General features: G+C 42.0%; 1 protein-coding gene across 5 annotated transcripts in view; it reads left to right on the forward strand.

The window, feature by feature from the left end:
* Positions 1-22,268, forward strand: part of TTC3 (tetratricopeptide repeat domain 3) — a 123,254-nt gene extending 100,986 nt beyond the window's left edge. For 4 of the 5 annotated variants that reach the window (XM_078358639.1, XM_054248974.2, XM_008986663.5 and 1 more), the window contains 11 exons: positions 3,981-4,120; positions 7,194-7,262; positions 8,507-8,603; positions 9,957-10,057; positions 12,126-12,216; positions 12,578-12,679; positions 13,578-13,939; positions 15,418-15,544; positions 15,727-15,867; positions 19,536-19,628; positions 20,628-22,268. In XM_078358639.1, the coding sequence (XP_078214765.1) occupies positions 3,981-4,120; positions 7,194-7,262; positions 8,507-8,603; positions 9,957-10,057; positions 12,126-12,216; positions 12,578-12,679; positions 13,578-13,939; positions 15,418-15,544; positions 15,727-15,867; positions 19,536-19,628; positions 20,628-20,702 (1,398 nt within the window). In that variant the 3' untranslated portion in view covers positions 20,703-22,268. The remainder of the gene's footprint in view (positions 1-3,980; positions 4,121-7,193; positions 7,263-8,506; positions 8,604-9,956; positions 10,058-12,125; positions 12,217-12,577; positions 12,680-13,577; positions 13,940-15,417; positions 15,545-15,726; positions 15,868-19,535; positions 19,629-20,627) is intronic. The other variant, XM_078358640.1, reaches the window with a different exon arrangement.
* The last annotated feature ends 5,465 nt before the right edge of the window (positions 22,269-27,733 follow it).

The raw sequence follows: 27,733 nt of genomic DNA on the forward strand, positions 1-27,733 counted from the left end.
TCATGCCATTGCACTACAGCCTGGGCAACAGTAGAGTGAGACGCTGTCTCAAAAGAAAAAAAAAAGAAACGAAACAAAACAGGGCTCTCACCTGTAATCCCAGCACTTTGGGAGGCTGAAGTGGGAGGACTGCTTGAGCCCAGAAGTTCAAGACCAGGCAGGGCAATGTGATGAGACCCTCACTCTCTACAAAAAAAAAATAAATAAACAATTAGTTAGGTATGGTGATACATACCTGTAGTCCCAGCTACTCGGAGGCTGACGTGGGAAAATCACTTGAGACCAGAAGGTCAAGGCTGCAGTGAGCCATGATCTCGCCACTGCACTTTGGACAACAGAGTAAGACCCTGTCTCAACAAAACAAAAACAAAGAGTTTTTATATATTCTGGATCCAAGTTCCTTATCAAATATGTGATTTGCAAATAATTACTTCTATCCTCCCATCTCCATTTTATGGTATCATTTGCAGCACAAAAGGTTTTCTTTTCAATACCCTTAAGTCCAGTTTCTTTTATTCTTTTTGTGCCTTTGGTGTCACAGCTAAGAAACTCCTCTCTGTTTCAAGGGCAGTGAGAGTTAACATTCTGTATTTGTTTTTTATTTTTTTATTTTTTTGAGATGGAGTTTTGCTCTTACTGCCCAGGCTAGAGTGGAATGGCACAATCTCAGTTCACTGCAGCCTCCACCTCCTGGGTTCAAGCGATTCTCCTGCATCAGCCTCCCGAGTAGCTGTGATTATAGGCACCCACCACCATGCCCAGCTAATTTTTTGCATTTTTAGTAGAGATGGGTTTTCACTATGTTGGCCAGGCTGGGCTCAAACTCCTGACCTCAGGCGATCCACCTGCCTCGGCTTCCCAAAGTACTGGGATTACAGTCGTGAGCCACTGCGCCCAGCCAATATTCCATATTTTCCAAGAGTTTTATAGTTTTAGCTTATCCATTTCGGTCTGTGATACATTTTGAATTAATTTTAGAATGGTATGGTATAGTAATTATCTTTTAGGCATATTTTCTCCACCTGTGATCTTCTTGAGAGTGGGACTGTTTTTTGGGGGTTTTTTTGCTTGTTTTTTGACATGGGGGTCTCATTATATTACCAAGGTGGAACTCCTGGGCTCAAGGGATCCTCCTGCCTCAGACTCCTGAGTAGTTGAGACTACAAACACTATGCCCAGAAGGATGTTCTGTTTTTTGGTTTTTGGTTTTTTTCTAGACAGAGTCTCACTCTGTCACCAAGCTGGAGTGCAATGGTGCCATCTCGGCTCACTGCAAGCTCTGCCTTCTGGATTCAAGTGATTCTCCTGCGTCAGCCTCCCAAGTAGCTGGGATTACAGGCACGTGCCATCACGCCCAGTTAATTTTTGTATTTTTAATAGAGATGGGTTTCACCATGTTGGCCAGGATGGCCTCGATCTCTTGACCTTGTGATCCTCCCATCTCTGCCTCCCAAAGTGCTGGGATTACAGGCATGAGCCACCACACCTGGCCGGTTTCTATCGTCATCATTGGTTGACAGCAACTAGCTCAGTATATAGACTCAAAGCTTGGCAAATGTTTATCAAACAATGTGAGCGTCACCCCCTGAAAAACTGCATTTAATGAATTGTGTTTTTATATTCTCCATCAGCCTACATCAGAGGACATCAGGCTCACATTCTGTGAAATTTGCTGCTTTGTTTACTGCTATGTGGAGTTGGGGATATTATCCATTCTTTCATGTGACAAATGTTTCTTGAATGTTCACTCAAGTTCCAGGCTCTGTGCTGGCCTTGTGAGGCATTTCTGCATTAATCCTCTTCGTGAGGCCCTTCTGTCCGCCATCGCTGCCAGGGCTGCCAGGGCCTCTCTTGTGCAACTTGTTGGTTTTGTGTTGTGGATACTGAATCGTACAGCTCATTATGTTTCCTCTTTGACCTTGTCTGCCAGACGGTTTTAATGTTATTTCTATAGAATGGTTAGGATCTCATGCCATTCGTTTTTATATTACTCTGACTCATGGTTTTGTATTGTCATTCCTCTCTTTTTATTCTATTTTCTTTACCTGCTTAGCATTCTTTGTGTCTTTTAAAATTTTATGTATATATTATCAAAGGTACCTCAAATGTTTATTTCAGAACAACATTGAGGTTTAATAAAAAAGGTAAGAAAACAAATTTTTTTCTAATTGAGAAAAAGACCATCAGAAAGTGTTTATAGTTATGTCAATAAACTGTACATATAGCGGATACAGTTGTGTATAGCCTATTCGTTTTATGTTAAGTTTGAAAGAAAAAGATTCAGATCATTGTCTTTTGTGCAGTCAGAAACAAGCTTGTGATAGCTGACCTGTTTGGGATTATGAGGCAGCTGCGGCATTCAGCAGTGGTTAGTACAAACAGAAGATTAACTCATGTAGTATTTTCACTGGCTGAGCTCTGTGTGTGTGTATGTGCGCATGTGTTTATGATCCTTTGTGCTTCTTGATACTACTCCCTTAGGAACTAGGTTCTCATGCCCCAGCATAACCCTGTGGTTGCACATATTCTCCTAGCCAAAGGGCTGGATCCCAGGTGAGATCATTGGCTCAGAATAGGAGGAAGGATAGGTGAGAAACAGGATTGGCTTGGCTGCCAGTAGCAAGGCACGCATCTTCACTTTGGCCCTGGTAATAGAACTGAACCAGGTAGAACACAGGACTCTCAAGTACAGTAGGCACGGTGGTCCCCCAGTAATGACTCAGGAAATTGAGGGTCCACAAAGTTGCAGCAAAGAAAATACAAGGACTGGCTCCCACGCTAAAGGGAGTGTTTACCGAGCGTTGTTCAGTTTCTGCCACCCAGGAACAGTTCTCCTGTGCCAAGTCAACCTTATCCCTGCTGTAGGACTCAGAAATCTTTAAGAACCTTGACTGGCTAGCAAATCTGCCTTCCAGAAACATTGAAAACCTTGGTGTCTGAGGCCAAAGAGGGAGCAGTGGCCTCTTAAATTGATAGGGCTTTTGGCCCGAGGGCCATTATTTCCTATGGCATCCATGTAGGTTGACTTTAGTGTCCTTTCTGACAGAGGAGACCTCAAGTTTCTATAGCTGAACTGTGTTCCTCAGTGACCTGAGTGTGCTTTAAGTCTAAGCAGGAAGTTCAGGCTCTAGGGAACCTGATAGGAAGTGAAAAATGGAAAGCTTCCCTTTTAAAGCAAATGTGAAGTCAGGATTTTACTAAGCCGTCATTGACAGTAGTGGGATTTTAAACTAGAAAATATTTATGTTTCCTTTAAATATTGCTTTGATTCACATTTAAATTAGTTATCAGAAATAATAACATAGGGAATGTTTTACTTATAAGTGACTGGTATTGATAAGCATGTGCCCTACCCAAACCCCTCGCTACCATTGAATGGATGATACTTCAAAAAGGACATCCAAGCTTTAGAGAATTTGTAGATTCAGAAGTTTCAAAAAGCAGCAACCACATAGGAATCTGACAAAGAGGGCTGGATGTCAAGCGGGGTACTGTACCAGATACTGTACTGTTCAGGGAACGGTAACTAGCATTGTCTCCAAAGAGGTTTTGATTTTGCTTTGTCACACTGTCTGAAATTCTGGCAGGTAACTCAACCCAAATGCCTTTAATGACCAGCGAGAGGATTATATTTATATTATTTATATTTATAAAAAGCAAACAAAAAGTATTAGCCTTGCCAGCGAAAACATGTACAGACTCTCTGTAGATTAGAGAACCATTTATGCTAGAGAGTGAAATGTGGATACCTCTGGGCACATTGCTGTAATCAGGTGCACATAGTGGGTAGGATGTGGCTGTCTAGTGTGACTTGGTGTCCCCAGGCTTAGCTGGGGGGCATAGCCTGCCACAGAGTTCCAGCTTGGGAGTCTGTTCCACTGAACTTGAGTCAGTGACACTATCACATATCAAGCCTTTCAGTCTCTTTTGTTAAAAAGTATATCTTGCCATTTGTTTAAGTACTTTCTAAATGCTTTTAGATCTCAAAGACGGAATTAGATTGGTTTCTTCAAGATTTGGAAAGAGAAATTAAAAAATGGCAACAGGAAAAAAAAGAAATCCAAGAAAGACTAAAATCACTGAAGAAGAAAATGAAAAAGATTTCAAATGCCGGTGAAATGTAAGTAATGATTGAAAGGCAGTAATTTTTATTTTTAAAAAATGTTGTAGCTTTTGGTTATTTTCACATTTTTGATACTTAATTTAAATGATATCAAGTAAAGTAAAAATGAAAAGGTACTGTTTTCAGTTTTTGTCTCAATTTAAAAAGCATTCATTGAGTAGTTACCTCACCTAAATTTTTTTCTAAATTAACATTTTTTTCGGATAAATTAAATAAAAGTGAGAGTAGCATGGAGCTGGGAACTGACTTCCTTCCAGTCAGAACACCATCCCTTTCTCTGGCCCTCTTTTTTCTTATTGGTAAAACATGGAGGCTGGTGTAAAATCTAAGATTATTTTCAAAAGTAAGATTCTGTGATGATTATGATATTTATAATTTTATCCTGAATCATTAAATTAATAAAATTTGGTCTTGTAGTGTGAAGGATTTGGTAACATATACAGATCCTGGGCATGATTGCCAGGTGGGCTGAGAGTATGTTTTGAGATCTTTTGTGATCCATCCCTAACCTCCCTCTACTCTAAACAGTGATATGTCAAATTCCTCAGCTTGTTTTCTACCACTGTGTAAGAAAACACCCAAAAGTCAGTGTCTTGGTTAGCAGCCATTGTATTTGCTCATGGTCCTCCAATCTGGGCTGAGTTCAGCCGGGCCATTCTTCTGCTGGTTTTGCTAGGTGCCCTCATGTGGCTGAATTTATCTGGATGATGACTGGGGCTGGCCTCAGCTGGGATGCTGGGGTGGCTCGGCCTCACTTTCTCTCTGTGTAGCCTCTCTGTGATTTTTATTTATGTGGTCTTTCCATGTGATCTCTAGCATGATAGCCAGACTTCTTACATCTGGCTGTTGGCTAAGGACTTCTAAGGGTGCAGAAGTGGAAGCCGCTAGGACTCCTGAAGGTTCAGGCCCAGAACTGTCGCAGAATCATCTCTGCCACCTTTTATTGCTTAAAACAAGTCATAGGCTTCTTAACCCAGATTCTAGGGCATGAATAATGGGAGGCTGGGTTCGTTGAGGGCCACGCTACACACTCACCTTCCAAGGGCTTTTGTGTTTTTCCATGCTGCATGCTGTATGATCCGATGACTTTTATTATGAGTCTTGCTAGCATGACATTTGGGCAGTTTTTAGGCAGTCCTCAGACAGTGAGGAGGAGGAAAACACTGCCTTAGAACTTTTACTCCGTGTCATGTCATTCTGATGATCAAAGTAGCTTCCTTAGTGGAACACACTTAAGGAAACAATGATGTCTGTAAAGCTTTTTACTTCTAATATGTGGGCATGTCCAGTCTTAGTCACGTTGTTACTAAAAAATGTGGAACTATTTATATTCATCATACTTTTTATGTTCAATTCAGACATGCTGTCAAACTGGACAGGCTGACTAGAGACCGTTAACAATAAGAAGAATTTTTTTTATATTAGCATAAAAGTTAATTTCTGCTGAAGATTGTTGACTTTGTTCCACTTTATTAATAGATTCTTTACCTTTCCTGTCACAATTTAAAGATAAGCCATAGGCTTCTTTCTAAGTTTTTTTTTGTTTTGTTTTGTTTTGAGGCAGTTTCACTCTTGTTGCCCAGGCTGGAGTGCAATGGCATGATCTTGGCTCACTGCAACCTTCACCTCCTAGGTTCAAACAATTATCCTCCCTTAACCTCGGGAGTAGCTGGGATTACAGGTGCCCACCATGCCCTACTAATTTTTTTGTTTGTTTGATATGGATTCTCACTCTGTTGCCCAGGCTGGAGTGCAGTGGCACGATCTTGGCTCACTGTAACATCTGCCTCCTGGGTTGGAGTAATTCTCCTGCTTCAGCCTCCTGAGTAGCTGGGATTACAGATGTGTGCCACCATGCCTGGCTAATTTTTGTATTTTTAGTAGAGATAGGGTTTCTCCATGTTGGCCAGGCTGGTCTTGAACTCTTGACCTCAGGTGATCCACCCACCTCGGCCTCCCAGAGTGCTGGAATTACAGGCATGAGCCACCGTGCCCAGCCCATATATTTTTTTAGTAGAGATGGTGTTTCACCATGTTGGCGAGGCTGTTCTCGAACTCCTGACCTCGGTGATCCACCTGTCTCGGCCTCCCAAAGTGCTGGGATTACAGGCGCGAACCTCTGCACCTAGCCTGCTTTTTACACTTTGCAAATAAATGCTTTAAAGCTCAGTTTTTCTATTTAGATTTTAAAGTAAAATCTTAAAACTTTTTGGATCTCTTTCTCAGAGATGCACAAAGGACGTGAAGAATGATTTCTTGGATGTTTCTGTGCCCTCGATCACACTTATTCATTAAGAAATGACTAGGACGTAGTGCTCATGATTGGTGCAGTGACACAAACCACAAGTGGCTATGAAAGAAAGCAGGGCTTCCATGAGAGCGTCACCTGGTATTTGTCTATTTAGAGGAGGGAGGAAGTCTTTTACAAAAGAAGTAAAATAATGGTTAAACTGGCTTGTATTAGAAACAAATGGTTTTAGTAAGCAGAGATGACTGCAAAGGTATCAGGGTAGCATGAAAGAAGAGGCAGAACCCTCCTGGAGCAGGGCATGGCTCAAGAATCAGATTCACATGCTTGTTTTGAAGGATTATCATGAGAGTGTGTGTGTGTGTGTGCTCGTGCACGCGTGCACCTGTGTGTGTGTGTGTGTGTGTGTGTGCTCATTTTGACTTTAAGTTCCATTTTAGAGAGTAGAAGGCTGTTTTCATTTTGAATGAGAATCCACATCTTCTCATTTTGAATAAGAACCACTGGTTGCACTCATGATGATGCCGCAATTCCTGTGTTCTCTGTCTCCTGTGAAAGCATCCTGAGGTGTACACCTTAGACTGAGATAGGGTGATTTACCTGTAAGCATATGACTTAGAGTGAAGAAAAAGGTGATCTGGAAGGACAACTTCCCGAAAGAGAAATGACCTCAAGTGATTTTCCTATTTAGAAGATACTAGAAATGAAACAAAATGTAAAAATTCAAGAAATGTTTATAAGGGTATGGGTAGAATTTACCTGTGGGGGTCCTGTTAAAAGAATTTTCAAAATTAATAACATTTGCTGATTATGCTTTTATAGGAATACCCAGAAAACTGATGGAAAGGATGAGGAACATGAATTACATCTGGATCAGTCCCTTGAAATCAGGCAAATTAAGCTTAAATTTATTTTTTAATATCTTTTAATACTTTTAATGCCAGGAGTACAAGCACGGTAAACTTTGAAATATATTGTTGCTTGTCTATTTCTTTTAAATAATTATGTTTCTATTTTCTTTATTTCTACTTCTATTGCATTTTAAAAATTAATTTATATCTTCTTCAAATGTTTAAGTATTTTTATTTTATAAAGTTTCTGCATTTATTTCCCATTGTCAGTATAAAAATATTGAATTTATTGTTGTCAGTAACTTTTTTTTGGATTAACTTGAAACTAAAAATATGTTTTAAATACTTTTTGTGTTACTTGGAATATTCATCTCTACCGTAGGCTAGTAGTTCGTTGCTCTTATTGCTTTGTAATTATAGGTTCATTAAATTTTTAATATGCATCTATATAAAGTTCCTTTTAACCATTGCTAATGGAAATAGTATGTTTCACATATTAGTAACAAATACATTCAGTGATAAGCAGTTGCATTCTGCTTTTCTCACTGAATATTGTTTCATATGCACATTTTTTGAATAATTTTGTACAGATTGCTTTTTCCCTTTGGGTCCTTTCCTTGTAATATGTGTCAAAACAGAATTTCTGGCTCAAAGGATGGGGAATGTTTATGAGTTTATTTTTTAAAATTATTTATTATTTTTGAGGCAGAGTCTTGCCTTGTCACCCACGCTGGAGTACAGTAGTACAGTCGTGGCTCACTCCAGCCTTCATCTCCCAGCTCAAGGAATTCTCTCGCCTCAGCCTCCTGAGCAGTTGGAACTACAGACACACACCACCATTGTATTTTTTGTAGAGATAGGGTTTTGCCATGCTGCCTAGGCTGGTCTTGAACTCCTGGGCCCAAGCAATCTGCCTGCCTCAGCCTCCCAAAGTACTGGGATTACAGGCCTGAGCCACTGTGCGTGGTCTGAACAGATTATTAACATCACCAGATTGTACTCCACCTACCTCATAAAAACGGTGAACTGGAACAGTGCCCTCACCTGATTCTCAGCATGCCCACCAAATGAGCATTTCCGGTTCACACCTGCCTTTGATCACTTGTAAATGACCAAGAGTCATGTAAGTCTGTGTTTTGTGTAGTAAAATATGCGGTGAGAAACTGCTCTGGAAGTTGTAGCTGAAACTTTTGTGGTGCTGTTTCAAAGCTCATCCAGCCCGAAGCCTTCGTCATCTCACTGTGAAATTTTGTTCAAGGTTTTTTTTTTCTTCAATATTTGTAGCAGCACATTTACAAACGAGAAAATGAAAATAGAAGAGCGTATAAAGAAAGGGAAAGAGGATTGTGAAGAGAGTCATCAGAGAGCTGTGGCTGCAGAGGTGAGTCCACGACACTTAGTGATGGCCATGGCATTTGGCATTTGTTTTTGTGTTTCTTTAGTGACATACAAGGCATAACAGACATTACTGAATAGTGTGTGCCTGAAGGATATCCTGTCACCCATAATATATTCTCCCTAAAACAACCACTCTTTTTCCTTGCCTATAGCCTTGTGATGTTTTACCGGTATGCTTATGGTGTTACTTAAATGCACTCATAGTGTACACCAAATCTTGTAACCTGCGTTCCTTATTTACCATTATAATTCATTCATTTCCTATACTATACACTTTGAATACTTTCATCATATTTAATCAAGTGATGTACCATGAAGTAGCCAACCATATTTGCCAATACTTGGAAAGGAAATTGAAAATAATCCACGTGTTAATACACTCCTCCCGCCCCCTAGAAGAATATATAACAATGTCAGTACACTGTTTGAGAAACTACTAAGACAAAAATCAAAGTAATGACATCTGGCTGTATTTTATTTCGTTCCTAAAACATTATTCTCCTATGTTTCTCTAGCTGACAAACAAATGATATTTATTGGCGTATGTGTCTGTGATTATTCTGGTAAAATAAGAAGAGACTTCCTTTATACAGTCTGCAAGCATTAGGCTTTTCCATTAATAGACTATGCACCTGTTTCTAAGGAGAGGAAAGGAAAAAGAGCGGAAGTGTGAATTCTCTGTGGGTCCCACACCTGCATCTATATTCCTGAGCCTGTTTAGTTCACGTTTACCACCATTTGGCAAGCAGGTTTGCCTGGTGGGTCCTGTCAAGGTCACTGACCCCTGGATTAAAAGGCTATTTAACGGATCACTTGGACTAGGAGGCCATTCTACATTTCCTGCAGTGATTCTCACAAAAATGGCCAGTTGGATTCTAAAGCAAAGCCACAGAGAGTCTAAAATCTTAAAAGCATATCCCAAAGGCTTTTGATACCCTTGCTGAGAACAGCTTTTCTGAGGCTTTTCTGTTGCAGAGGATGCTGCCCTTATTAAGGGTTATTCTGCTGCAGGCCCATAGGTAATACATACTGGTGTGCACATGTGGTTAAGCTGGCTCTCTGTTTATAGGTGGCTTTAGCAGAAAGCCATGTAGTTATGCATATCTGCAAAAGGGATCATGTAAGGTATACATTTGTAATGTCATTTTGTTATTCTGTTTTCAAATCTCAAAGTCTAATTCATGTTCACCTGTGCTATAATCAAGTTCTGGTGATTCTGTCATGTTTCATTTAAGGAGAAATTGGAAAGTGGTTTGGAATGTTTAAGTTTTAACCTTTAAAATAGTTTCAGACTGTCATTTATAATATACTCATGTGTCCTCTTACCACCTGGCAGGTATCCATTCTTGAAAACTGGAAGGAGAGTGAAGTGTATAAGCTGCAGATCATGGAGTCACAGGCAGAAGCCTATCTGAAGAAGCTGGAGCAGATTAGCCGGTAATGTGGTTTTGTGGGTGTTCCCAGCACGTCATTTAGAAGATGAAGCTAGGCCCATTTGAGAAAAACATTATTTTGTATTAGGGCCACTTTATTTTTCATAGTTACATGATTGATACATGTTCAATTGTAGAAAAGTTAAGACATACAAACAAAATATATAAAAATTATTCATAATTCTAAATGGAGACATAACAGTATTTTTTAATATTTTCATGAAGTGTTTGAAAAAATGAAAATTTGCAGATTTATTTTTACTAAATAGTACATTGGAGATTTCTTTTCATGTTGATAATTTTGAAAGGTTGGATAGTATTCAAGCATAGAAACATGTCGTGGTTTTTCAGACGCTGCTGTGCTGGGACAGTGAGGTCGTCTGTGAATTTTTGTCAGTATCAGCCGCCCTGCAGTGAGCATCCTCTTTGTTAAATCTTTATGCACATTATTAGTCACTTCCACGCAGTACATTTTTGGAATGAAGATCACATTTTGAAGGCTTTTAAAATTTTTTGCCAAATTGCTTTCCATAATAGCTACTATTTAACAGTCTGCATGACAGTATATAGGAATGTTACTACAAAGTATATTTGCTCATGCTAAACTTTTTCAGCTCTCCATATGATCTCTACCTGTGTTTGGTTGTTTTTAAGATAAGGCTTGCCTGGGATTCCTAGAGGATCTTCTTCGCCCCAGTACTTAGCACCTCTCTGTGTGGGTTTTTCGCATGTGAGATAACTTTTCATTGGGTTCTCTTACCATGTTCTATACACAGGTTTTGCGTCTTTAATCCCAGGTTTTTCATCGTTCCTGGTGCTTGCCTTTTGATTCAAATTTCAAACCCTCAGCAATGAACCAGAGATTGTGTCAATCATGTACAATCAGTTTTAATGTATGGTTCTTATTCGGTTTCTTTTTTTTGAGATGGAGTCTTGCTTTGTTGCACAGGTGGGAGTGCAGTGGCATCATCTTGGCAGCTCACTGCAACCTCTGCCTCCCAGGTTCAAGGGATTCTCCTGCCTCGGCCTCCTGAGTAGCTGGGATTACAGGTGTGCTCCACCATGCCCAGCTAATTTTTTTTTTTTTTTTTTTTTTTAGTAGAGATCGGGTTTCACCATGTTGGCCAGGCTGGTCTCTCACTCCTGACCTTGTGATCCACCCATCTTGGCCTCCCAAAGTGCTGGGATTACGGTGTGAGCCACCACCCCCGGCCCGTTCTTCATTTTCAAGATTTAGTTTTTTTCATGAGAAAACTTTTCTGATTAAGGGTAAACTAATATGCTGATTTAGATTACAGGACTAGTACAGCTGAGGTTGAGACCAAGTGGTGGTCAACCGCCTGTACTAAGCACCCGTCATAGGCTGCCTTGCAGCTCCTCTGGGAAGCAAAGGTATCTCAGACTCGTTTCATCTAATAGTATCAACTCTTCCAATAAACCGTATACAAAGATTCTTTCTTCAGGATGTCATGCTAATTCTGCCTCTTCCACTAAAGTATAGAAACAGAAAAGAGGTAAAAAGAATGCTGTGGTTTTTCTTCAAGATGCATAATGAGGGGTTTACTGTCCCCACAGATTGGTAGTGCTTTTGATCCTCTCAATTAGGAATGGTCAGTTTATCTGTCACTTTCAATAGACCAGATTCATGAGGTGCTGAGATTATAAATTTATAATTTTTATATTAAGGTAGTGATTAGGGTTTGACTGGAATCTTTTGAATGTTTCAGACTACCTTTTAAAAAAATCTTTGAATGCAGAGTCTGGCTTTAATATTAAACATAAAGATGTCAAATGAAGAATGGTCAAACTTTAAAATTTGGGAAAAGAACTTAAAATTCGGAGAATTATTTTCTCTCCGCCCTTCAGTTTGAGAGTTTTTGTTATATTAAAATTTTCCAAAGTGTCTCTAGATGCAAGTTTATAAGATAAGCAATTCTTTACAAATTGTTGGGTTTTTTGTGTATATGCGATCATGTTAAATGTATCTTTCTCTCATGTTTAGATTTTTATTTGTACGTAAGTGCTTTTAATTTTTTTAATTTCTAAAGCAGTTTTATTTTATACTTTTTCAGTGATTCTGCAGCATATCCTGATATGGAGTCTGATATATGTTCGTGGGAATTGTTTCTTTCTAATGTTACAAAAGAAATTGAGAAAGCAAAGGTAAGTTGTAAAAAAAGTCTTAATTCTGTCAAAATCTTTATGATATTTTTAATTCTCGGGAGGCTAGTGTCATATTGAAACTATTTCTTTTTTATCTGTTATTATCAATAATCTATTTTTTGTTGAAAGTATGAGCTTTTCATGGACATAATGGTATTTTCTTAATTTACCATCTTGACTTCTACCTTGATTGGTAAGATTAGAGGAGTTATGTCTGAAAAGGCTGTGGAGTATTCGGACTAATGAGGTCTTATTTTGAATTTCCTTACAAAGACAGTCATGTTTCGTTTATAATATGTAGTAAGAAACAGAGTATTAATTGACAGTTGTGGCCTTCCCATCCTCTCCTTTCTACTCACAGTCTCAATTTGAAGAACAAATTAAGGCAATTAGAAATGGTTCTCGGCTCAGCGAACTTTCTAAAGTGCAGATTTCTGAGCTTTCATTTCCCGCCTGTAACATGGTAAGTCTAGCACATTTTTTTTAACATAATTTATTTCTTAACTGGCCAAAGTAGTTATTTGTTGTTGTTTTCTGGGAGTGAGGATGAGATTGATTAATACTTGACTTAATGTTTTCATTATTGGTGCTACTGGTTAACCTTTTAAGCTTTATAACATTCTTATATAAAATAGATCAGTCTTCCTACATCTGTATGAGGAACGGACTGAGATGAATACACCATTGCTACACTTCTGTCATTCTCCTGTACCTGGGCCTGGCTCCTTTCTTTTCTCTCTCTCTCTCTGTGTGCGTGTGTGTGTGTGTTGTATCTGTATTCCTAACTTTGAATGCATAATCCAGGGGCCTGTGATTCAAGCAGGACCCTATCACCACCTCAGATTATACTCTTATTCCTAGATATTTGGCACATAAGACCAAAATCTAAAATGTAGGAGATTTCCCCTCAAATACAGAATAAAAGCTGCCATGCCTGAGACATAAAGGGCTTCATTGGTCTGGCACATCATATTTTACTGCTTGTTTGAGGTATTTTTGAATCTTGTGAGCTACATGGTTTAGCTCGGAAGGGGAGAAGTGTGGCCAGGCTGAAGGAGGGCCAGTAGGCAGGTGAAATGGTCTAGTTTAGGTGGTTTTTCTCATCTTGCAGAGAAAATAGTGACTTATAGAGAGAATTATTTAGAAGTCTGAGCCCTCCTACTCTTGTTCTAATACCTAACAAGTTATTATCAATAATTCTTTTAGACAAAAATATTTAATAAATGGTATTCAGGTTTCCTGTGCTGGAGCTTCTGGGCTGCATTACTGCTGTGTTCATTCATTGGCCTTTGCCCTTGGCATTTCTTCCTCTTACTTCACGGGAAGCACTAAGTGATCCATCCTGTGCTATGTTCCCACAGGCTCATGCCGAGTCACTCACTGACTCCTCAGGCCACGATGACCAAGGGCTTGTGACTTCTGCAAGCGACGTGACTGGAAGCCACGCAGCAGTTCCCAGGGATCCCAGTGTGTTCTCTGCCGGCGAGTCCCCCGAGGAGGCTCCTCCTGCACTCTTGCCAGGGCCGCCCCCCAGTCAGCCTGATGCCACTCAGCTGCCAGGGCCAGAAAGGGCTGGCCAGGCTCCTCTGTCACAGCAAAGCCCTGTGGCTAATCAGAAGCAACGTGCTCCTCCAGGACGTGCTGCACGGTCAAGCCAGTCTCCAAAGAAGCCATTCAATAGCATTATTGAGCACCTGTCAGTGGTATTCCCATGTTACAACAGGTATGAACAGAAAATGTCTGTGACTGTGTTCCATGTTTAGTTGAGCTGAGGTTTCCTGATCAGATAAAATCATGACCAATTAGGTGTTAACATGAAAAGGGTTGCATAATTGTTTTGCTCAGGACAGATGCTCTTTCTTTCTGTAAATACAGAAATAAGTATTTTCAAATAAATTTTTTTTTTTTTTTTGAGACAGAGTCTGTCTTTGTCACCTAGGCTAGAGTGCAATGGCATCATCTTGCCTCCCTGCAACCTTTGCCTCCCGGGTTCAAGCAATTCTCCTGCCTCAGCTTCCTGAGAAACTGGGATTACAGGCATGCACCACCGACCCTGGCTAATGTTCGTATTTTTAGTAGAGATGGGATTTCACCATATAGGAGGCCAGGCTAGTCTCGAACTCCTGACCTCAAGTGATTCACCCATCTTGGCCTCCCAAAGTGCTGGGGTTACAGGCATGAGCCACCACACCTGGCCTCAAATAAATTTTTTAATGTGCATTTGTAAATTGAAAACACTGACCACTAGGTAATGTCATGGGATCTCTTCAGAACCCATGACGATTTGCTAAGACTTTGATGAGACCAATAATACTATCTAAAACTAGCTTTATGGAATCAATAAATGAACTGCATAACAATAATTGTGCATCATTTGGGGAGACAAAATTACATATAGCAAAGAAGGCAGCAGCAACCTCTACCTTGTCAGGCAAGACCTCTGATTCGTTAGAGTAAGAGGTTGAAGACTGGATGGAATTCCATGGTGAATGGGGCATGTGAACATGTTAATAAGGCGTCCTTGTGAGTGGGGAAAAGCTGCCCGTACCCGAGTGAGCAGGAGCTGTAAATAGGGTTGGGGAGATGGCAGGCTTTTCAGGAGTGTTTCTGCCTCCACCTCTGGTTTCTGCTATGCAGGTTGGTGCGAGGGGGGCAGAGGTGCCTCTTGTCTCAGCTGTGGGAGATGGTGAGGTCGAGGCAGTGTCTCTGAAGTGCAGCTGGCAACAAAGGACCTGTGCTCAGGAATGACCTTCAGGATATGCTCTGTTATTTCTGAGACAGTGTCAATTACAGGCTTGGAAATGGAAATTTGTAAACACAGGGGCAGTTAAAATACGATTGGCCAGCAGGTTTGGTGGCTCAGGCCAGGCTGAGGCAGGTGGATCACCTGATGTCAGGAGTTCGGGACCAGCCTGGCTAATTTGATGAAACCCCATCTCTTCTAAAAAAAATACCAAAATCGCTTGAACCCGAGAGGTGGAGGTTTCAGTGAGCAGGATGGCACCACTGCACTCCAGTCTGGGCGACAGAGTGAGACTGTCTCAAAAAAAAGACCTGCTTTTTAGATACAGTGACTGTTATTATCAGTGGTTTTCAAATTCATTTTGTGTACTTCGTCTTTGTTTCTTTGGGTTGGGCTGTTGGGTTAATATGGGCATGTAGAGAACTTTCTGTTGTCCTTGACCATTCACTGCCTTTCAGCACCGAGCTTGCTGGTTTCATTAAAAAAGTGCGAAGCAAAAACAAGAACTCACTCTCAGGGTTGAGTATTGATGAAATTGTCCAAAGAGTGACAGAACACATTCTGGATGAACAGAAAAAGAAAAAGGTATTTTATCCAGATGTTCTATTTCATCCTTTTTTATTTCTAAAATATAAGAATTGTTAAAAAAAAAAAAAAAAAGCTTCAAAACAGAGAGAGCATTGTACTAAGGAGAGGTGTGAAGTTGTTGTGTAACTGAACTTTGCTTCCCGTTTGTGCCCTGCCCGCCGCCCCTGTTATCTTCACAGCCAAACCCAGGAAAGGACAAGAGGACATGTGAGCCCATCTCTGCCGCCCCTGTGACCAGGTCCTCCCAGGGCCCACCCTCGGCGATTGCACCGTCACCCAAAACCAAGGGGCAGAAAGCAGAAGATGTCCCTTTGAGGGTTGTATGTATAACTGAATAGTTTTGTTTTTAATGAAAAACAAGGAAACAAAATTTTTAATCCCATGTTTTAGCCCCATTCATTTCTGGACCTAATTTATTTGATCCTAAAATTAGAAACTGAATTTCAGTGTAGGTGAACGTGTCCAGTTAGAGCAATCAGTGAGTGGCTGAGGTCATGGTCTCTGCTCTGATACCCTGGGTGTCGGTCCCAGCATGGAGAGAGGTCCCTGCACACGAGTGACGCCGGCTCTGACCGCAGTGGGGGAACTGGGTCTTCTCTCTCTTGCCCTTGTTTTACTGCAGATGGTTAAATACAGGAACTTTGTATATCCACTGTGGTATTTTGAACAGTTGGGGAAATCATTCTTGAATAATTTTCTTCTGTGTAACCATGGCTTTGGAATAGCACAGATTGGTTCCAACACTTACTAGCACTGAGCCCAGGCACCACTGCTTGCCCAGGCTGTGGTCTGGATCAGAGGCTGCTGTAGGGTGACTGGGTCCGCTATGTGCTCCAGAGAGGCTGCTTGCCGTCCTTGTCTCTTCCTCTAGTGCCTGAGAAGGGACAATGGAATAGGCTGCACTTGCCTGGAATTTCTGTAGTGATTAAGTTATTTATTTTCCTTTTAGACAATAAGAATGTTTAATTTACATAGAAGTTTTCATAAAATACTACAATATCTGTGATCTGAATTTATAAGGCAGTATAATTCTCTTTATTTATAATAAGGACACAGAGGCACAGGCAGCTGACGTAGCTGAAGGCATGGAGGTAGCTCAGAGTGGGCCTTTCGACTTGTGGATGTCCTGTGTCATTCCCTCATCCTCACCACAGGGACTGGCTGATGCTGGAACCATGCAGTAGGGACCACAGGGGTGGCTACAAGAGGGCCTCTCACCTGTGGCTCAGGGCCGTGGGCTCTGGATGGAATTCTGGTGTCAAGCACATCTTCCCTTCTGTCCATCTATGGTGTCGGAGTATAACCAACATCCACAGGGGGAAGAGTTGCAGACCCCAGGGAGCCAGCAGTAGGAGATGGCACAGAGAGGACTGGTTTGCTAACCTGAGTGGGCATTGAGTCTTTTTGTAAACTTAGGTTTTTATTCCTCCCAGATGTTTTCACTTTCCACTACTCTTTGGAGACTCTTCACTGGGTACACTCAGCTCTAAAGGGCCTCAGACCCACCCACACCCCAGTGAGGGGGCTTCCGAGCGTGTAGGGCATTCCTGCAAGACCTGGCTGGAGTCCCTCCTCTCTGGGGGGTTTCCCTGATGGGTCACGTGTGTGCATGCGCAAAGTGAATGTGGTATCATGGCCACCCCCACCCCAAGATAGACCGTGATCACCTGGAGAAGAGAGTTCTCTCTGCTTCATGGTGGATGTTTATAGTAATGAAAATATAAAAGCTGACTTAGTTAAACTTCACCAAATTGGATGAGAAAGAAAAATATGTATTCAAACCAGGACCTAATTCGATAATCATAGTTTGTTTAAAGTATTAATATTTAAATTACAAAAGCATTATATACTCACAATAGAAAAAAAGGGCATTTAAAAACCTACCCTGTTGGCTGGGCACGGTGGCTTATGCCTGTAATCCCAGCACTTTGGGAGGCTGAGGTGGGCGGATCACGACATCAGGAGACTGAGACCATCCTGGCTAACACAGTGAAACCCCATCTCTACTAAAGATACAAAAAAATTAGCCAGGTGTGGTGGCACATGCCTGTAGTCCTAGCTATTCAGGAGGCTGAGGCAGGAGAATTGCTTGAATCTGGGAGGTGGAGGTTGCAGTGAGCTTCAATTGTGCCATTGCACTACCGCCTGGGCAAGAGAGTGAGACTCTGTCTTAAAAACAAAACAGCCACCCTGTAACCAGTATTTCCACTTTGGTATGTATGTTTCTAAGCTCCTGTAAGCACATATACATGAATCAGTCAAAACTGAATACTCAGTTAGACTTCGTATGTTCTCTGAGGGGCTGGATTTTTGTTGTTGCTTTTTTTTATTGTGGTGGTCCTTTTTTGTTTTACTTAGAAATACACGGTGCCTGCCTTTTCTGGGAAACAGAAAACAGTCAAGTGTAGATTTTTCCACACTAAACCTGGCCCCGAGCTTTGCACTGGGCATTGGAGAGGCCTACACTGGCTCTTCCCCGTGCTGGCACTTCCTCTTCTTCCCTGACTCTCGAGTCACGGGCAGCAGTGGAGGGGCATGAACCCTCATTCTGCAGCATCTGCCTCTCAGGCTGCCTTGGGAAAGACGGCAGAACGCTGGACAGCAATTCGAGGTCCTCTCAGGCCCCAGCGCCACTCCCTGAACTGGAACCCACTGCCAGGTTCGAACCCACTGCTGCGTTCGCTGGCTCCCTCAGCAGGGGTTTTTAGAGCATGCGTGTAGGCTAGGTTTTTTGCCAGCTGCCAAGGACCCTGGTGGGATTCCTTTCGTGCCTTCAAGGTGCTCAGAGTTAAGAGGCAGTGAGCTAGAGTAGAATTAATGGTGCAGTGTAGGGTGAGTGCTGTGGGCCGCAGGGAGCACTCGGGTCTGTGCTCGCATCGAAAGCACCGTCTGTGTTCGCATCGATAGTACTGTCTGTGCTCACCAGACTGTGAGCCGCCGAGGCCAGAGCCCTCCATTCATCTCTGTGTGCCTCGCCCCACACAGTCCCTGCCCATGGATGTTTGCCGGATGAGCCATCCATTTGTTTTGTTTTGATTTGCACAAGTAATCCGTGCTCATAGAAACTAGCAAACAGTAAAGACAAAGGTTAAATCTCCCTTATCCTGGGGGCAACCACTGTTAACATGTTTTTCTAGGCATGTATGTATACCCGCAGCCTGTTTATTAAAAAGTGAGTTATATCTGATACATACTGTCTTGTTAGCTGCTGTCATTCAGCAGCCTGTTGGGGCCAGCTTTCTGTCAGGGATTATGGACTTCCATCATGATTTCCCTTGGCTATGCAATAGTCCGTTGTGTGGATGTGTTGGAATTTACTGCCCTCAACTCTTAGATGATTAGATGAATGGTTAATTCATGCCTTACCACATGAGTATCCCACACTACACTTCAGGTATGTTAATCTTCACCTGGGAATCTTTTAGCCGCATAAAAGAGTCTTTTCACTGAGGAAATTAGAACTTTATAAGTAAACTTTTTTAAAAAGTATCTTCTTGTGTTTTTATATTGTTTCTTAAGAGATGCTACTAAAAAATAAGATGTTTCTGGCTGGGCATAGTGGCTCACACCTGTAATCCCAGCACTTTGGGAAGCCGAGGCAGGCAGATAACCTGAGGTTGGGAGTTCGAGACCAGCCTGACCAACATGGAGAAACCCTGTCTCTACTAAAAATACAAAATTAGCCAGGCGTGGTGGCACATGCCTGTAATCCCAGCTACTTGGGAGGCTGAGGCAGGAGAATCACTTGAACCCAGGAGGCAGAGGTTGTGGTGGGCTGAGATCACGTCATTGCACTCCAGCCTGGGCGAGAAGAATGAAACTCCCTCTCACAAAAAAAAAAAAAAAAAGTTGTTAGACTGTTTAGCTGTGATTGTGAATAATCTGCCACCCTTTGTGGCAAAAGACATTTGAAGGCCACTCGAAGGAATAACTTGTGTCGTAAAAACAAATGTTGTTCTTTATTGTTCAGGTCTGTTTGTTTCCACAGGCACCAGCTGTGAGTTCCTGTGAAATATGCCATGAAGTCTTCAAATCAAAAAATGTGCGTGTGCTCAAATGTGGGCACAAGTATCACAAGGGGGTAAGAGCTCCTCCTGGCCATTGTACAGCATGCATTGGAACCATCAAGTATTTGGAAAATAAGAAAGGAATTGTCTTCTAGTCATCAGCGTTTCTTGTGCTTTCAAACCGTTTCTGTGCACACCTCTGGTGTCGGTGTTCACTGCCTCCCTGTCCACAGTCCCGCAGACCGTCCTTTCCACCCTCTGTGGGGAGAGGAGAGCGGCAGCTCCCGCCACTCTGGTGCTGAGATTCAAAGCAGTACTGTTCCTGGAAAGGCGTCTCACACACTTGACTAAGTGGAGAAACAGTGAGACCGTTTTTTTTTTTCACTTACTGAAGTCAGTTTAGTGCTTTAGAGAAAAACCAACCTAACTTAGTCCCTTCTGCCTGACCCGGTGACAGTCCTGCATGTGCATTTGTATGTACCCCTGCTGCTGGGTTAGAACAGATCAGGTCTCTGCCATGGGACTTGCTCACTTTTCTCAAGGGGATAAATGCAGCATACTCACTAAAGGGACGGGAGCACCTGCCGAGTCTGTTTGGTGTGGTCTGCCTCCTTTGGGTACAGGCTCTTACGTCTGGGCTGGCTGACTGGCCTCAGCCTCAGCAGTGTGGGCAGTGGCCACAGGAGTGTGGCGTGCAGGCTGGTGGGCTGTTCCAGAGCCAAGGGGTGGGCTAAGCATGAGCGATTGGGTCATAGGGCCAAGAATGCCAGGCTCTGGGATTCAGCACAACTGAAGTGGAAGAGCCGAGACTGGAGCCGGAGCTCAGGGCAAGGCACCCCCGAGGCTAAGTCGGGCCCAGAGTGCTCAGGACCTGACCCTGAGGTGGGATTGGTGGCTGCTGGAGCTTCATCCACACTCTGGCCTAAGAAGGCATTGGAGTCCCTGAGTATTGGGCAGCCCAAGAGAGACCAAGGGCCAGTGAGCCGCACCCACCAAGGAGCCCAGCAGCTCAGGGGAGCTTGGCTTCCTCATGCCCCTCTAGGCCTCTCCTGATTCTGCTCTCTCCCTTTCAGTGCTTCAAGCAGTGGCTTAAAGGGCAGAGCGCTTGCCCGGCCTGCCGGCGTCGTGATCTCCTGTCGGAAGAGTAGTAGCCTGCACCTTCTGGAAGAGGCTGGCCCACTGAGAATTGGGAGCTGCCTTCCTGATCCTCTAGAGAGTCACACTTCACTAAAGCTCATCCACTGGCATGTTGAATCAGAGGAATGACCATTTCCTACCACTGGTGTAAAAAGCAAACATGTGAAGACCTTCGTGCATTGTGCGTCACAAAGCTCAATATGTGGAAATTGCTAACATGGTTGATATTGAGAATTTCCCCACTCTGAGTAAATTCTTTGATGATGGCCGAGTGGTGGCTAACAGAATGACGGCTACCACATTCATGGGCCGCAGGGGCTGCGCGGAGCTTTCTGAGATGGGTGTGTTCCTTTGGGAAGTATTGCAAGCACCTCGAAGCAGTATTCTAGTGATAAGAATTCTTAACATATTCAAGCGCCCCACATTTGTTACCCTTTTGTGTTTGAAAACCCTGTTCTAGTAGCTCGCAAGAGAGATGGTACTGACTTTTTAAAATTTTTACATGAGTCTGTATTCCTGAAATTATGCCTACATTTTTCCTCGAAGATTCTGCATTTTAAGAATGGGAATAAGCAAACTACATTTTAATAATTTATAGTTAATGTTAAAATATTGGCTGACTTGACCAAGATTCAAATCTCCTCTTTGTGAAATGCCATCTGCTTTTGATTTTTTATTATGTCCCCCTGATAAATTGTTTACTTTTCATCTTTTATAGATGTAATCTGATTTTCAAAAATCACTTAGAAAACACTTTTTAATTAGTATTGACTAAGATTTTAGCCCCCTGGAGTCCAAGCTGTGTGTCCATCGTCCCAGCCCCCGGCTGGAGCCTGCTCTTGGAACTCCACTGCCTCCTCAGCAGCTTCCGTTCTCTTTTGCGAGTCAGTCAGCAAGTGCTTGGGGGCTGCATTCAGCTGTGCTGAGCACACAATGGACTGTGTGTGGAAACGGCCACTGTCATTCTCCTTCCCCACCCACCACAAAAAGAGAAGCTGTGCATTTAGACAACCCTGAAGTGTCTGTGTTCCAATCGTCCTGCGTTTGACGTTTTGTAAAGTAATGCATGCAATCTTGTACTGTGGCCTAAGAGCAAAACACATTAGAAACCTTGAACAAAGTAGATGTTGTTTTGTGACTTGTAGACAGTGGTAAATCTAGAACCGTGAATTCTGGACACATTCCATTTCTCTCCGACGTGAAGGATCAAAAAATGTTTTTCATTGTGTTCTTTGTTCCACTGGAAACTTAAGAGTCATGAATTTATGAGCTGATTTTGTCACCTTCATCTGCCTTTGTTCACTGTGAGTTCTGAGGTCTTAGTGACTTAGTTCGTAGAAGCTCATGCCTTAGTTTGAAACAGATTGTCCATGGTGGTTCCGAAAACACTGTCTGAATATTCATGAGAATTGAGCACTACGGGTGTTAATGTGCGTAAGGACCAGTTTGCAGTGCAAGTACAGAAGGAGAAGAGGAACATCTGTTGAATGGGTGTGTTTTGTACATAACTTCAGACACTTGTGAACATGCCTTATATTTGTCCAGTAACTGTCAGAATAAAGAACATTCTAAAATGAGCATTTCACTGTCATGCTGGTCCATTCTTTCTTAATTTTAAAAATGCATTCTCCTGGAAAACTTACTTAGGACACAGTTGTAATGCTGACATTTTAAGAGCGCTTTCTTCGGGAATGAACAGCCACGCCATGCTGTGTCTGAGGAGTCTGACCAGGGACCTCAGGGCGTTTTAGGCCTGGCTCAGAACTCTCCTTTCTGCCTGCATAAGATCAACTATTTACATTTGCAAATGGAGTTCACATAGAGATGATAGAGTTTACTTCTTGAGGGTAAATTAAGAGATTTTTCATGTGAATACATATAAAGATGTAGAAGATAAAAATTGTATTCTTTATTTTTTGAGACGGAGTCTCGCTTTTGTTGCCCAGGCTGGTGGCGTGATCTCGGCTCACCGCAATCTCTCCTGCTTCAGCCTCCCAAGTAGCTGGGATTATAGTCATGCATCGCCACACTCAGCTAATTTTGTTATTTTTAGTAGAGACAGGGCTTCTCCATGTTGGTCAGGCTGGTCTTGAACTCCCAACCTCAGGTGATCTGCCCACCTCGGCCTCCCAAAGTGCTGGGATTACAGGTGTGACCCACCATGCCCAGCCTCCTTGGTATTTTTTGTGGCATTTGTGGATTTATGGACCACTGAAGCTGTCGATGGGGTTTCCTCTTGAGAGGGACTTCTGGGTATGCTGAGCACTCACAGAGTTTGAAGAAAGCACATTTTCAAAATCTGTCTTCTGTTTATTCAAGTATATCCAAAGTATTATCAGTACATATTTTTAGTCTGATAGCATTTAAGTTAAAGTAATGACTCTCTTAAGAATTTAGATGAGTTTTCCCAGCGGAACCACATAATCTATGTTATGAATAATGGATAACCCAGTATAAAATCGAAGCGGTGCCCCAGCAATGCAAAATGTTGCTACAGTTTTAAGGTACTGTCACACTACAGAAGTACCCCCACTTATTTGTGATTTTGATTTCCACAGTTTATTACCCACAGTCAGCCATGGTCTGAAAATAGGTGAGTACATTGCAGTACAATAAGATATTTTAAGGGAGAGAGACCACACTCACATAATCTTTATTACAATATAATTGTTCTGTTTTATAAGTAGTTTTAGTTGTTCACCTCTTACTGTGCCTAATTTAGAAATTAAACTTCATCAATGGCGAGGGAGTCAAGATGGCCAAATAGACACAACTCCGGTGCACAACACCCTGTGAGAGAGACCCAGAAATCGAGAGATCTAGCTGCAACCGAGGTGCATTTCAACGGGTCTGGTTGGATGCTGAGCAAAGCCCAGGCAGGGCAGACCGAGGCAGGGAGGGGTGCTGCTTCACCCAGAAAGTGCATGTGACCGGGAAGTTGGAGGCTCCCCCTCTGGCACTTCAGTCCAGATACAGCACTTCCCCCAAAGCCTCAGCAATACACAAAACAGGGGATCTTTGCCAGTCAAGCTCCGGGAATTACAAGCATAGAGTTGAATAATAATCCAGGACCGTGTCCTGGATTGTCATGCAGATCCAAGCAAAGGCACAAGCCCATAAGCCAGCCAGGAGAGCCTGCGGACTGAGCTATTGCCCCTCCCCTGCCCGGAGAGAGAGGGAGCAGAAAGTGGGAAGACAGACGAAGCATCTAGGTGGGCCCCTCCCCCCATGACCCAAGAGAGGGAGTTGAAAGTGGGGAGACAGACTGTGCGGCTGGGCAGGTCCTTACCCTCCCCCACAAACACCAGAGGGCTGAAGCACTAACTAGCGGGTTATGCAGCCAGTGCCTCAGTCTGAGCTGAACCCTGAATGATCCAGCCCTGTGGACGAAAGACACAACCCACCATTAAAGAGGTGGGACTAGGCTTCATGTTTTAACAAAAGCACGGGAAGCCTACATAGCAACGGGATGGTATTCTTGACCACCCAGCAGCACCTCCAGGTCCACAGAAGAGGCTGGCCTAACCTCCCAGTGTAAACAAAAAAGACACAGGAAGCCTACCTAGTAACCTGAAGGAGTCCCTGGAAACCCAGTAGCACCTCAACAGGCAGACAAGCGACCTCATCAAGCAGCTCCCTAAGATCACAGCCAAGTAAATCCACAAAGATGGGGAAAAAACTAGTGCAAAAAAAATGAAACCATCAAAGACCAGAACACTTATTCTCTTTCAAGGGATCACAACTCAACAACACAGGAGCACACTATGACTGAGAAAGAGTGTGATTAATTGACAGAAACAGGCTTCAAAAGGTGGATAATAACAAACTTCTGAGCTAAAGGAACAAACACATTCTAACTCAATGCAAAGAGACCAAAAACCCTGAAAAAAGGTTGGACAAAATGCTAACTAGAATAACCAGCTTAGAAAAGAATATAAACGACTTTATGGAGTTGAAAACCATAGCATGAGAACTACATGAAGCAAACACAAGGTTTAAAAGCTGAATCAATCAAGCAGAAGAAAGGATATCAGAGACTGAAGATCAACTCAATGAAATAAAGAGAGAAAGCAAGACGAGAAAAAAAGAGTGAAAAATGAACAAAGCCTCCAAGAAATATGGGATTGTGTAAAAAGATCTAATCTCCGCTTGATCAGTAAACCTGAATATGATGGGGAGAATGAATCCAAGCTGGAAAACACACTGCATGATATTATCCAGGAGAACTTCCCAACCTAGCAAGGCAGTCCAACATTCAAATTTAAGAAATACAGAGAACTCCACAAAGATATTCCTCAAGGCAAGCAACCCAAAGGCACATAATCGTTAGATTCACCAGGGTTGAAATGAAGGAAAAAATGCTAAGGGCAGCCAGAGAGAAAGGTCAGGTCACCCACAGAAGGAAGCCAATCAGACTCATGGCGGATCTCTCGGCAGAAATCCTACAAGCCAGAAGAGAGTTGGGGCCGATATTCAACATCCTTAAAGAAAAGAACTTTCAACCCAGAATCTCATATCCAGCCAAACTACACTTCATAAGTGAAGGAGAAATAAAATCCTTTACAGACAAGCAATTACTAAGAGATTTAGTCACCACTAGACCTGCCCTACAAGAACTCCTGAAAGAAACATTAAGCACGGAAAGGAACAAGTACCAGTCACTGCAAAAGCAAAAGCAGATGACAAAGACCAAAAATGCAATGAAGAAAATGAGTCAACTAACAGGCAAGAAAACCAGCCAGTAACAAAATGGCAGGATCAAATTCACACATAACAACATTAACATTGAATGTAAACGGCCTAAATGCCCCAATCAAAAGACAGAGACTGGCAAACTGGATAAAAAGTCAAGACCCATCGGTGTGCTGTATTCAGGAAACCCATCTCACATACAGAGACACACATAAACTCAAAATAAAGGGATGGAAGATTTACCAAGCAAATGGAGAACAAAAAAAAGCAGGGGTTGCAATCTTAGTCTCTGATAAAACATACTTCAACAAAGATCAAAAGAGACAAAGGTTATTACATAATGGTAAAAGGATCAACCCAACAAGAAGAGCTAACTATCCTAAATATAACTGCACCCAACACAGGAGCACCCAGATATATAAAGCAAGTTCTTATTGACCTAATAGGAGATTTAGACACCCACACAATGATAGTGGGAGACTTCAACACTCCACTGTAAATATTAGATCAATAAGACAGAAAATTAACAAGGACATCCAGGACTTGAATACAGAGCTGGACCAAGCAGACTTAATAGACATATACAGAACACTCCACCCCAAACCCACAGAATATACATTCTTCTCAGCACCACATCACACTTACTCTAAAATTGACCCCATAATTGGAAGCAAATCACTCCTCAGCAAATGCAAAAGAACAGAAATCATAACAAATAGTTTATCAGACCACAGCATGATCAGATTAGAACTCAGGATTAAGAAACACATTCAAATCCACACAACCACTTGGAAACTGAACAACTTGCTTCTGAGTGTCAACTGGATAAACAATGAAATGAAGACAGAGATAAAGATGTTCTTTGAAACCAATCAGAATGAAGACACAACTTAACAGAATCTCTGGGATACCTTTAAAGAAATGTCAAGAGGGAAATTTATAGCAATAAATGCCCATACAAGAAACAAGGAAAGATCTAAAATTGACACCCTATCATCAAAATTGAAAGAGCTAGAGGAGGAAGATCAAAAAAACTCAAACACTAGTAGAAGACAAGAAATAACTAAGATCAGAGCCGAACTGAAGGAGATAGAGACACAAAAACCCTTCAAAAAAATCAATAAAGCTAGGAGCTTGTTTTTTGAAAAGATCAACAAAATAGACCACTAGCCAGACTAATAAAAAAGAAGAGAGAAGAATCAAATAGATGCAATTAAAAAAAGATAAAGGGATATCACCACTGATCCCACAGAAATACAAATTACCATCAGAGATTACTACAAACAGCTCTATGCACATAAACCAGTAAACCAGGAAGAAATGGATAAATTCCTGGTCACTTGTACTTTACCAAGACTAAACCAGGAGGAGGTTGAAATCCTGAATAGACCAATAACAAGGGCTGAAGTAGAGGCAGCAATCAATTGGCTACCAACCAAAAAAAGTCCAGGTCCAGATGGGTTCACAGACAAATTCTACCAGATGTACAAAGAGGAGCTGGTTCCATTCCTTTGGAAACTACATCAACAATACAAAAAAAGGGAATCCTCCCTCACTCATTTTATGAGACCAACATCATCCTGATACCAAAACCAGGCAGAGACTCAACTAAAAAAGAAAACTTTGGGCCAATATCCATGATGAACATCGATGCAAAAATCTTAAATAAAATTCTGGCAAATCAAATGTAATAGCACATCAAAAAGCTTATTCATCACGATCAAGTAAGCTTCATCCCGGGGATGCAAGACTGGTTCAACATACGCAAGTCCACATATGTAGTCCATCACATAAATGGAGAACCAAAGACAAAACCCACGATTATCTCAATAGATTCAGAGAAGGCCTTCAACAAAATTCAACAGCACTTCGTGCTAAAAACTCGCAATAAATGAGGTATTGATGCAACGTATCATAAAATGATAAAAGCTATTTATGACAAACCCACAGCCAATATACTGAACGGGCAAAAGCTGGAAGAATTCCCTTTGAAATCAGGCACTAGACAAGGATGCCGTCTCTCACCACTCCTATTCAATATAGTATTGGAAGTTCTAGCCAGAGCAATTAGGCAAGAAAAAGAAATAAAGGGTATTCAATTAGGAAAGGAGAAAGTCAAACTGTCTCTATTTGCAGATGACATGACTGTATATTTAGAAGACCCCATTGTCTCGGCCCAAAATCTTCTCAAACTGATAAGCAACTTCAGCAAAGTCTCAGGATACAAAATCATGGTGCAGAAATCCCAAGCATTCCTATATACCAATAACAGACAAACAAATCCAAATCAAGAATGAACTCCCATTTGTAATTGCAACAAAGAGAATAAAATACCTAGGAATACAACTAA

This window comes from Callithrix jacchus, chromosome 21 (genome assembly GCF_049354715.1).
Source record: "Callithrix jacchus isolate 240 chromosome 21, calJac240_pri, whole genome shotgun sequence".
Lineage (NCBI taxonomy): Eukaryota > Metazoa > Chordata > Mammalia > Primates > Cebidae > Callithrix > Callithrix jacchus.